Genomic DNA, 12721 nt, shown 5'->3' on the forward strand with positions numbered 1-12721 from the left:
AGGTCTGCACAACAGGTTAGCCACAAAAAAAAAAGCCCACTTCAGACCAAAGTCACATTCATTCACTGGAGGACAGAAGCTCCTTGTAATAATGACATTCAGTAGGAAAATTAATTCAAGCACAAACAAAGCCAATCTGTATCATCACATCTACAGTTGGCTTCCTTATAAGCTTACCATCTTTCTGCTATTTTAACTCACCTTCTTTGGCAGGAAATATACTCCAATGGAGTATTTGTCACTATTGGTCCACAGCTCAATCTGTGCCAGCACCTGGTTGGTGAAGGAGTTGCTCATAACAAAGCTGGGGTGACCCATGGCACAGCCCAAGTTGACCAGTCGGCCCTCCGCTAGCAGTATAATATGACGGCCATTCCTCAGCGTATAACGATCTACCTGGGTGGGAAAAAGCAAGAGCAGTGCAATGTCAGGTTAAAGGGAGCATTTTAAAAATCACATAAAGCTTGGTGGGCTTTCTTCCCACATCAAGAATGCACAGTGGGCTTGCAACACTGACTTTGATCACACTTGGGACACCCCCTCCCTCAATTCCCAGTCCATCTTTGCAAAGCCTGTAGCTATTCTGGACTTCATATAACACAAATCCTGGCATCTGCTTCTTATTCAACCAGTTACCCAGTTGTTCTGGTTTTTCCACATGCATGTTGTCTCAGGTGGCTGTGGTGGGGAGCATGCTGTTAGAAGTAAAATGCAGCTCATATATGCCTAACTGTAACAATTGGTGTGGAGAGACAGGAGAGAAGAGGAAACTCCTCTTCAACAGTCCAGAGCCTTTGCATCTAACAAAAGGGTAAGAGCCAGATTCCTCAGCCTGCTGAAACTGTTCCATTGTAATGCTTCCCAGTTCTGTAAGGCCAATACTAAACAGTATAATAAACAACTGTCCCAGCTTCTGGTGTACCCTCTTTTGCTCTCATGGGACCAAAGAAACAGTCCTCCACTCTATACCCAAACTATGCAGGGGACAACAGGACTCTGCACACAGAATCACGTCTCAGATGGGCAAAGGAGACAGGCCTTCAGCTACAGCAGTCCCACACAATTTAGAAAGTAACATCACTTAATATGTGCCTCAACTCTCTAGGCTAGACTTGACTCCTGCAACATTCAAGTTAACGCTGCTTTTCCTTTCCACCAGTCACTACCTCTTCTCTTCCCTGCCGTCACTCCATAAGGAGATTACAATATCAAAGCCCAGAATGAAGCACCAGCATGTCCTCTAAGTTTAAAAAAATATCCAGTATTCACTGGCATTTATTGCTCATGTCACACCAAGCATGTGGGAGCAGAGTAAACCTTTGGAAAGACTTGGAAGATGAAATGACCAACTTTGACAAAGGTTAGTATTTTAGACAAGTCCATTTATCTTATGCTGAGAAAGACCTAAAAAGGTCCCTCCCCACAGCTATTTTTACATTTTTATTCTCAAAAGTTATTTAATATGAAGCAAAACACACTTAAATTTATTCTTAAAGCTTTGGCCTGTAAGTTAAAAGCCATGCAGGATGAAGCTTTAACTCTAACAATACCATCTTCTGAAAAAACATCTTTGTGCAGAGACGTACCAAGTAAAACAGAAATCCTTTTATTAGAACAGATATTTTGCTTTCAGAGGAGGTCTGTGCTTCCATCTGCCTTCCCCAGCTACCCTTCAATTGCAGCACTGCTTTCTACTTCTTGCGTTCATATAACGAATTATGTTTTCAGTGCAACATATGCAGACAGTAACCACCTCAAACAGAAGCCCTAAGTAACAGTCTTAATTTCTGCAAGAGCACTGCAGCCAAGTAGGGTTAATAAGCACCCTCTCCACAGAGCAGGTGCAGTATTTTATAGATGCTGTTTCTCCACTGTGGGCCCCCAGTGACAGTATTCAGCCCATCCAAAAAAATATCATATGGACTACCATAATATTATGGAGAAAATAATGAAACAAAGAAAAAAGCAGCCAGAAAGCAGAACACTAAAGACTCTGGGAACAGCTACAGTGTTACTTATATTCAACATTGTATCTGAAGTACTACAAGGTAGCAGTTAACTAGCATTTGAGTTTTGAAGTCTGAATCTGGTGGTTTAGGTGTCAAAATATTATACCTGTAACAATAATACCCACACAGCTTGCACCTGGACAGCTGCTGGCTTGCACACAGCAACACATACCTTCAGTAATCTGCTGACGTGACTTGCTCAACACAGCATAATGCAGAAAATACAAGTTGATGTCTTCACACAGAAATAAATACAAAATGCTAGTGGAACCAGCAGAGCTTAAAGTCAGTACTGTGGAAACACGTCTCATGTATGGGTAGATAAACAGGCTGATTCATAAGCTCAAGAACTTGCTACAGAAGTTGAATTCAAGTGATCCAAGCATGAAGTTCATTTCCACACTTAAACAAATGCCTCCATCCCTTCTCTACTGGCATTTAACTAGCTCTGGACCTTCTGCTCTTTGCATTTCCCTCCACACCGTGATCCGTGAATAATTTATTTTCAGAGCCAAAGTTCATTGATTCCCACCCTGACCTTTCCTTCCCCTCTAGAGCTGAGCTTGTGCTACACACCAGTCTCTAATACCAGAGCACAGCTGAGCAGCACTGCAGTGCAAACCCATACTCAAAACAACCTGCCAGCTTTTCAGTAACAGGCCTTTTTCCTCCTCAATTGTGCTTTGAAAGCAACAGATGAGTCAGAAAGGCACAATAAGATCTCTCCTTTCCCACATATTAAGCATTTACACCACTTGCAAATGGAGACCATATGGTACTGAAAACTACCATGTTGGACACTTGCACATTTACTCTGTACCTATAGCTGTAGTCTAGCAACCCTCAGCTCTGGTATTAATCCTCTGATCAAGACACAGATGTCTTCTTAGAAGGTTAGAGATTTTTGCTTTTGTACCATATTCCCCTCCCTGCTACAGGATATAGGAAAAAGCTGCCAGGTTTTAGTAAAAAATTGAATATTTAGAGAATTTGTACTTGGTATTATAAAACATAAGATACTTCACCCAGAACACTGATATGAAAAAACCCCACGTTATTCTAATGGTAAGTTGAAGATCTCACACTTTTAACATAGGACCAGCCTCCCCTTGAGGACTGCAAAAGGCTGAGAAGATGACTGCACAAGTGTCCCTTTGGTGAGTCTGAGCAACGAAACTGAGAAATCAACATTGGCCTAAGTGGCAAAACGATAATTTCTTTCCCAGATTTCAGTGTAAGAGCAATTTTAATGACTCATCACTGCTGCCCTGAGAAAGGTCAACACATGCAGACAAATTCCCATGCAGGTGGGAAGGGACAGGACCTGCAGGATACCTCCTGGGAGCTTGTTTTTAAACCTAAAGTTAATGCATGTCCTGGAAGATCTACTCAATTGCAGCAAATTTCTGTTCAATGCCTTTTAATTTGTTTCGAGCATGGAATTTGGGGCCCTCCAGTCACATTTTGCCTCCCAGTCTTGCCTCTCCCCCTTTAGAAACAAGTACATTTTTAGGATGCGTATTAGTCCAACCCTGCTCAATTGCTCAGCCACCACAGCACAGAGAATGAAAGTGAAGAATAAGGCTTTTCCACAGGAATTTCTTCACATAGCACCTGCTCAGCAGGTAGCTCCTTCCATTTAGGATGAGCAGGGTTGGACTAATACGCAATTGCTCAGCCACCACAGCACAGAGAATGAAAGTGAAGAATAAGGCTTTTCCACAGGAATTTCTTCACATAGCACCTGCTCAGCAGGTAGCTCCTTCCATTGTCATGGAGGTCTGAAGTCTTTAGAAATCCAAACAGACACAAAATGGAGCATAGGGGTATACCACTAGCACAGGGTATTTATAGAGCATTAAATACACCAGTAAGAGATTCCAGCTGGAGACTGAAACTAAACAGTGCTTCAGATTCACTGTTAGATGTCAACAAAACCCAAGGACTAACCTGAGCCAGGGACCAGCTTTTATTGGGCTTGGCAACGTACACATCTATAGGTCATTCTCACTTCAGTAAAGCTTCAAACATATGGAATGGCCACATAAGATAAGCTTTACCTCTAGGTACACATCCCATCTCAAGTGGTAACCAGTAGATGGGTAAGGAAAAAGTACAAGAACAGCCCACGGGTAAAGTGCTATTAGCTTCAGTTATCTGTGCATCAAAGAGAGACAGAGGTAGTCCAATCAGGGCTCTGAGACACCTTTTACAAGCTTCAGATGACTTTTAAGCAAACACAGATCATGCTGTGCAATTATCTGCACAGCTTTTGCTCTCTGAACAGGTCTCTCCTTTGCATCACTCCAAACATCCTGCTTGTGACAGCAGCCATTTGTATAACAGACCGGAGATTCAGGGTAGGAGGTAGATCTTCAGCATTAAAGCATATGGACAATCTTGACTGTAATTCCATCCTTTTGAAGAGGTATTCTGTTTTTAACCAGGAACTTGTTAGTTTTCATACCTCTGACTAGACTGCATCTCACAGCACCTAATGCACCTGTGACAGACTGGCTACTGAAGGCAATCCAGAGTACATAAAGAAAAGGAACTACTACCTCTGCCAACACTGACACAATTTTTCATATGGACTTTAAAAGCCATACAAAGTGGCCATGAGCAGGTGGTCTGCACATTATCATATTAACATCCAATTTAGCCTTAAACAATGTTTACTTTTTAAGCAGTCACACTTTTAGCGTGTTTTATTTAGTTTTAAAATCCAAGCTACCAGAAAGCAAGCAGCAAGCTGCTAGCCCCTCTCCTCTAGGACAAGAGCTGTTGAACAAAGTCATCTTCACACTGAGGTCACGGGCAAGAACAGACTTGAATGTAGCGAGAACTTGAGGGTATAACTTTACACCCAGTTGAGTCTATGTAGAGTGTCCCAACAGCAACCAGGATACTGAAAAGACTTCAAAAGTGCTTATTAAGAGTTTGATGTGGGTAGCTAATAAGACACAGGAAAACTGGAAGGGCAGATAGAGATGTACTAAGACATAGGATTGGGTGTGGTGCTTTTAAAGTGGAAAACCTGTCCCAGAATCCTGCTATCAGCAAGCACATCACCTCTTTAAAAGGTAACTACACTAAGTCAGACAAAGTTTGCTCTGTGATGCTCTCCCTCTATGCTGGTGACAGATAACAGTTTTGATTTAGTTTTGTTTCTCTGCTTTAGGACACAGATGAAAACCTGAAAACTTTCCCTATTTTCCTGTGTAGCAACAGCCATTGCTTGAAGTAAATATATAGTGGGAATGCAAGCTGAGCAAGGATAAAACACCTCACGGCATCTGCCCACACAGTTTTCTAAAGTGAAACCACCAAGTCTGGAGAAGTAGTCTGAGTTTGGCAGAGCTCTGGATAGGCTTTCCTGAGGCTTCAATCTCAGAGTAAAAAAATGCTTTGAAAACAGAGGTGTGAATTCAAACACTGACAGAATCCCAGAAGACATTCCCTTGAGATTGACTCTAATCCTGACACCTTGCACCAGGACCAAGACTGCCCTGCTTCAGAGAAATATATGAGTAAGCAGCCTCCTGAGAGGAAATTCACATCAGTCACCAGGCAATCCATGGGCTCCATTCTTAAGTTTTATACAGTCTCTAATGGTCAGTTCTGTATTCATTTAACTTGCTTTTTAAAACTGAGTTATGGCATTGTTTGCAGCTGGGGGCTATTTCCACTTATTTCCATACCCACTCACCATACCCCAAACAAAGCTAACCTCCTGTACAGAATGAACTTGATGCAAATGTCTACACAATCACCACTAAGGGGTAGGGTCCTGATTGTCAAGGAAGTAGAAACACATGGAGAAAGACTTATCCATACCAGACACCTCTTGCCAGAGACCACGCTGTACACTTGGGTACTAGCTGGAACCCATTGCTTTAATACCAACACAAGATGACATGCAGCTTATTCCAGGTTAATCAGGGAAGTGCAGAGCAGAATCTTCATTCTGACCAGCCCAGATCAACACTGGCTTCCAAAAAAGCTAGAAACACAGAAGTACCTGAAGAGAAAGACCTCCTTTCTGGAAAGAGACAGAGAAGCTATTGCTTCGTTCTAGCAGGAGAGCTTGTGCAAAGGCTGTCTCACCTGAGGTTTAACATTCACCGCCTCTACTGCATTTTCATTCAGCCACTTGGCATCAACTTCTACATCAAAATGGCCAATATTACACACTATGGCATCATCCTTCATCTGTTCAAAGTGCCTGCAAAAAGAAAGTTACATCAAAAGTTAATGCACACAATTTTTCTTTGGAACCAGAAGATGCTCTGCTCAAGGAGAAATGATAAGTGTCTGGCTCACTGACTGCATCTGACCCTCCCAGGATGTGTGGGTCTGGTAATCTTCCAGGAATGTGAAGTCTACTAAAAAACACTCTCAAGCTTCTAGGAAAGGACACTTTCCAAGTATATGGGAGGTTATTGGAGTGAAAAATATTTTCCCAGTCCAGAAATTAAAACTATTTTATTTGGTCAAAAGTGGAATACCTGCTGTTTTCTTACACAGAAGAAAATTTTCATCATGACTTTAAAGTTCATAGCAGTTTTACATTTCTAGAGACTAATGGCCTTACCTCCTCCCACTTAATCTGACCTTCCACTACAACATGTACAATCATAATGGCAAAGATAAGAATGAGTTTGTGTAGAGTGAGGGGGCTACAAAGTGAGATTTCAGAAGTGATAAAAACTGCAGGGTAGTTTGAGAACCATCTCATTTCACACCTGTCACATGTATTCACAGAGGGAATCACTTTCGATTTTCACCTTCCTCTTCTGTTCAGATTTCTGTCTGAACACAGAAATTAGCCCTGATGCTCTCATTCTCCAAAAGCCTGTCTATCCCTCTACACCTTTTGCTTCTCCATCATTACACGTTGTACAACAGAACAATTGCAACATGGTGACATCCAACAGAACTGAAAAACCAAAGCCCCAGTTTCTCACTAAATTGACACTAAATCCTGATGCCCAGAAATGAGAAACCCTCACCATACTGCTGACAAGTTATGACTGTATTAAAACAATATCAAACTGTACAGGCATGTTTTCATTAAAGCAGTGGCTAGACCATACCTGCCCTGAACAATGTCAGTGCAGCCAGTAGTGGTAACAAAGATATTGCCTTCTTTGCAGGCCTCCTCCATGGTTGTAACTTCATAACCTGAGAAGAGAAATAGTTACTCTTATACCCAACTGCCAACTCTTATTCAAAAAATGTAATATAGTAATATTACAAGTAGAAAAGTATGGAGAAAGAAGTCTGTGCCATCACCTGACCTATGGAGGATGCAAGATGGTAGGCATACTCATCTTACTAAATGCCAACATAGCACGAAAACATCTATCCCTCGCCTTTTCCCAATCTGTACATCTATACATTCAATGTCTTATGTCCATAGGAGTACCATCTGGCACAACACTCGCAACCTGATTCAGGGGGTCAAGTCTGCACCCAACACACCCGGGCTCTAGTCAGGTATGAACAGAAATGGGACAAACTGGTACTAAGAAGCATAGTTACACAAGGCACCCACAGAAGAGGAGCACAGCTTCCAGAGCATACCATCAGCACAGATAGAAAGGTAGACAGCATGTCATTGCTTTCCAAAAACATCTACTGAAGGTAAGGCCCAATATTTTACTGTGGAGATACTCTAGTCAAGTCTTAACCCACACTGGAGGTTAGAGTTGCACAACCTGAAGATAATGAACCCATTCAAAACCGGGCTTACAGCATTATGAAATGGGGGCCTTACCCCACTATAGTCTCTATATACTTGGCTCCAAACACATCTTCAAGGCCTACACTAATAAACTCCTTTCCTAACTGTAAAGAAAGAATTCCTGCAGTTAAACTGGAGTCAGCTCTTAACAGGGACAGGGCTGGAACCTACCAAAAATTTCTTGGCCAACTATCATTTAGCACTCTAGACTGTCACACAGAGACCCCTGTCAGGTGCATTAATTTCTGCATCTCCTTCAGTTCTCACCTTCCATGGCTGCCTGCAGTGCGTTGATGGGATCGATTTCAGTGATGATGACTCTGGCTCCAAAGCTCCTCAGGGCCTGAGCACAGCCTTTACCCACATCACCATAACCTGCCACAACCGCTACTTTTCCAGCAATCATGACATCTGTAGCACGTTTGATCCCATCAATGAGGGACTCTCTACAGCCATAAAGGTTATCAAACTTGCTCTGAGGAAGAAAAAGGAGCAATTTCAGAACAGAAAGTCACTCAAGTAACAATTTCTCAGAAAAGCAAGACGAACTTACATTCCCTGTGCTTTCTACAGCCCTAGGTCAGCAATCATTCTTGCTTTCACTTAACGCCAGTAGTGCTGTCTGTTAGTGCTATCTTAAGACTGCATACCTAGATGTGAGTAGGGGCTCTGATCTTTCAAATGGGACCTACCTTGCAGCTATTGCTGGTGTCATCTAGCATGTGTAAGATGTTAAGAGTTTGGTTTTGGTTTTCAGTTTACAGCTTACGACTGTAAAGTTTTTATAATAAAAACTCAAAGTCCATGTATAAAAGTGTTGCAGCTATGACTCCAATGCATTATGTGAGCACGTTACAAGGCATAGTGAGCCCATCACTCCCAGCCTCAAAAGATGGCTGAGGGCTAACATCCAAGAAGTTGTACTTCAGATCCAGGAGTTCCTGACTCAGTCTTACACACCAGTTATCACTGGTACATTTGCCATTAATATGTCAGAAAATGTGTTACCAGCCCTTCACATTCTAAAGCTAGTGCCAATTGGTAATCCTCTTCTCTAGTCCTCCAGCAGATCTTCCTTGCACTATAAGCCTTCTTATGAGGAAAACAGCACAGTCAGATTTATTTCTCATCACCAAATCCTCCAGTTGCAATCAAAGACTTCCAGATGCCTATGCATCCCTATGTGGGCAAGGTAGCAGAGTGCTGAACGTAGTCATCTGTCCCAGAACAGAACTGGCTGCTGCCTGCCTTCTCTCTCCAAATACTAGTATAGGAAGCTGGCACCAAGTGAAAATATTGAACTGGGAGTGCAGATCTGTCAGCTCAGTTGAAGGTCTTCCTGGTGAGATCTGTAATCTGACTACAAAATACCGAACAGTACTTAAAAATGAGCACTTGTTTAGTACTAGGATAAAGTGAGCTCAAACCAAACCTACTCAGGAGGCTTTTTCAGAAACATCTGAATTTCCAAGTCTTCTAAATAGTATTAATAATTATTATGAGACAAGTCTCAGTGAAAAGGATGCAGAGAAACAATCTTCTTCCAAGATCAACTGGATTCCAGCCCACTAGCTATGAAATAAAAATGCCAGATACATCTTGGAGAAGAAAGGACATACCCTTCAGATAGCAAACTGCAGAGAAAGGTCAAACAGCGAGAACTGCCATGCCCAATAGTACAATTTTAGTGTGGTAACTTGAAATATGTTTAGCAGATAGATTTAAACATCTAGATGCATAAGGCGTAAGTATGCCTGTAACTCACACTACAATTCACCTGAATCCAAAAGTATCAGCACCCTTTAAACACCATTCGCTCTCTTCCCTCCATTCACTAGGATTTGTCTCTGGAAGCAGTAATATAGTTAAGTAAGCATAAATACCTCCTGTCCTATCCTTTGCAACTGCTGCTCACAGAGACACCTTGTCAAATCAACCAACCCTTACAAGCCACAAGCTCATGTAGGTCTCAGTCTCTTTTCCAGCTGGTACCTGCCACTTACCTGTGGGCTTTAAGATACTCAGTGAGGACATGCCCTTGCCACAGGGACTGACTGTACCCCAGGAGTCATGATTTCCAAAGGTCTTCACATTATTAAAATGCAGAAGAATGCATGTCCTTACACACAAAAAAGCCTTGAATGTTCAGAAAATGGTATTTACAATGGCATGTCTCATTAGAGACATCACAGGCTCTCTTCAAAGATATGGTGAAAATCTGTTCAGTACCAGGTCAAGAATAGCTCAGCAGAGAAGGAATACTTGCATGGGAATGAAAAGATCCCAACACCAAACTGGTCAGACAGCAGAACATAGGACTCTAGCTGCATTACCTTGGTGACAGAGTCATTAACATTGATAGCTGGCACTTTCAGGGTCCCATTGGCCTTCATCTTGTACAGGTTGTGAACTCCAGTAGTTGTCTCTTCTGAAATACCTCTAATTCCTGTGGGGAGAGTAAAAGGATTTGCTTTAGCTGGCGTTAATGCTGCTGCAAACCAACACATCCAGGTGCTGTGAGCATCCTCCAGAGGCCTAAGTTAAATAAACCCTTTGGAGGAAGCAGAAAAGAAATGAGAACCCTTATTTGGAACCTTGAACAGTAGTTTGAAACTTCAAACCAGTCTGTCATGTCCCATCCCTCCCCTCCCTGCACACACACCAACACACATGCCCACCCACCTCGGAAAAAGAAACCCCACAATTAAAAGAGCAGGACAAAGTACTCCTTGGAAAATGGAAAGGAACAGCTCTTGACCAGAGAATCAGGAAAGACCCCACTCTAATCTACTTTCTCACAAAGTGATCACAAAACTCTTCTGCAAAAAGTGCATGATGTTCATATTAGTGGTGTTTCTACAGCCTAGTCCACACTTGCAAGGTGGCTTGAAAGGACACGATACCTAGATAACCACGTTTTAAATTAAAGCACTTGGATCAACTGAAAAAAAAAAGTAAGAAATTCAAATACAAAGTTCACCATTCCAAAACCTCCTGTTGTAATCTTCAGCTCTGACTAAACAGCCCATATCCCCCACTAAATCTGGATACTAGCTAGATAAAACCTCACTTTCATGGGTATTACTAGCACAATCAAAACACATTATTTCAAACATGTTTGTTTGAAAACAGCCCAGGAGGCAAAGAACTGTCTAGAAACACCAACAGTATATAATGGACTAAGATCCTGATAACTGTCATCGGGTTACCCGGCTCCACATTACACCAAAGAGCCAAAGTTGTAAAGGCATCCCTTGCTTTCACGGTCCTGACTTTGTGGACCTTTTTACAGCAGTCAGCTGTTCAGAAGCAGCATCGCTGTACATTACTTCTGGATACCTCTCCTCTGTCTCAATAATACCTCATTGTATACGACTTGTCTAGTTGCTACACTGGCAAACACCTGGTTACTTAGACAGCCTATCTGCACAAAAAGGTAAGCAATGTATGACAATCAGAATAAATCTGGAACTACACTACCCAGTCAGGTTGAATTTCCACTGTGGAGGATGTGGTAATCATGTTTGTTCTTTAAGGACTGGAGGCATACTGCAAGACAATCATTTTTGTTGAAGTATGAACTATTGGAGGAAAATAGAGGAATTCTACTAAATCAGGCTGAAACCACTACCAAGAGCAATATCTCTTTATAGAGATAGGACACATGGAGTTAATACATTCACAAAATATGAAAACAATGACTAGCAAGTTCTATGTACACCAGAGATTTATGCAGGAAGATATGGCCCCTCCAGACAAGTGACCTCGTGTTAACCTCACAGAATAAACACAAAAAGGATGCTTGTAAGCAAAATAATTTTAGTCATTCAGGCTATGTTCAGGCCCTTTTACTGATGAAGCAGGTGACAGCTCAGGTTATCCTGTGTAATTGCACAGAAATATTGCTCCTTTTCATATCATTTTTCTTAATTCCTCTCCCTCACTGTATAATATATAATCACTCCCAATTCCTACATACATTTTTTTCAATCCACACTCTATCCACAGCCCTCCTAGTATTTCTAAGAGGTAAGCACTAGCCTTCCTATTTCAAAACCATCAAAAACAGTGTGGCTAAAGACCTAGCCCAAGATCACCAGCCAGTGTCAATGGCAGGGCTCCTCAATCACAGCCCTCACGCCTCCTCAGTATGAATAACTGGAGATTCTCCTCTCTGAACAGCTTAGGTATGGGCAAGTGGGAACCAGCAGCTAATTCCCCAAAATTATTTATGCAGTCCCTGAATTCTGGGTATTGAGGAGAAATGTCTAAGTATCACTACCTCCCCAGCCACCAAGACCTAGGAGAAGTTTGTAGGACAGTATGAATAACTGGAGATTCTCCTCTCTGAACAGCATGCAGAACAGTCAGTGCTGTTGGGAGCAACAGCCTCAGCACAGTCTCAGGCAGGAAGAGATCAGCACCTCCAGCTGATCAGCTAGCTGTGCCCAGAGGACAAGAGGTCAGCCACCGCAGGGCCTTCAAGCTCTAAGTAGGCTCCTTGAGGCCAGACCAGGGCCCTCCAAGAGCACCAGAGGGCAGGAAACAGCTACCTGCACCCTCCAGGCACCCAGGGGTGCTGCATCTCCCCGGCACAGCTCCCGAGCAGGCTACAGGAGCATGGCTTCTGGGAGAAGGCAGGCAGGCACTCTGCCCCAACCCTTTGGGTTTCTGCCCAGCTGGAAGAGAAGCCGTGGCAACAGCCACCAGGACCCCAAGGGGGCTCAGGTACCCCCTAGCAAGGGGCAGGGAGCAAAAGGGAGGAAAGGGGAATCCCAAATTCGTACCAGAGTTCAATTAAGTTGGAAAGAATAAAGTCATCTTCAAAGTTCACAGCTTAAGCCCTCACAGCATTTCCCCTAGCCTGCATCTGGGACACACATGCCACCGGCCCGAGGCCTTCCCACCCCCAAATGGGGGGTTCGGCGGCGCCCCCCCGCCCGGCCCGCGCTCCGCAGTGCAACAC

At 42.9% G+C, this 12721-nt stretch overlaps 1 protein-coding gene across 1 annotated transcript; it reads right to left on the reverse strand.

Moving 5' to 3' along the window:
• Positions 1 to 201: 201 nt before the first annotated feature.
• Positions 202 to 11116, reverse strand: AHCY (adenosylhomocysteinase; the record flags this gene model as incomplete). The annotated part of the gene is made up of 6 exons (XM_010151090.1): positions 202 to 396; positions 6117 to 6234; positions 7106 to 7193; positions 8023 to 8230; positions 10089 to 10204; positions 11078 to 11116. Coding segments are annotated over 6 exons (764 nt in total), but the record flags the coding sequence as incomplete, so codon positions are not given.
• Positions 11117 to 12721: the final 1605 nt, after the last annotated feature.

Source organism: Eurypyga helias, unplaced genomic scaffold (genome assembly GCF_000690775.1).
Source record: "Eurypyga helias isolate BGI_N326 unplaced genomic scaffold, ASM69077v1 scaffold26594, whole genome shotgun sequence".
Lineage (NCBI taxonomy): Eukaryota > Metazoa > Chordata > Aves > Eurypygiformes > Eurypygidae > Eurypyga > Eurypyga helias.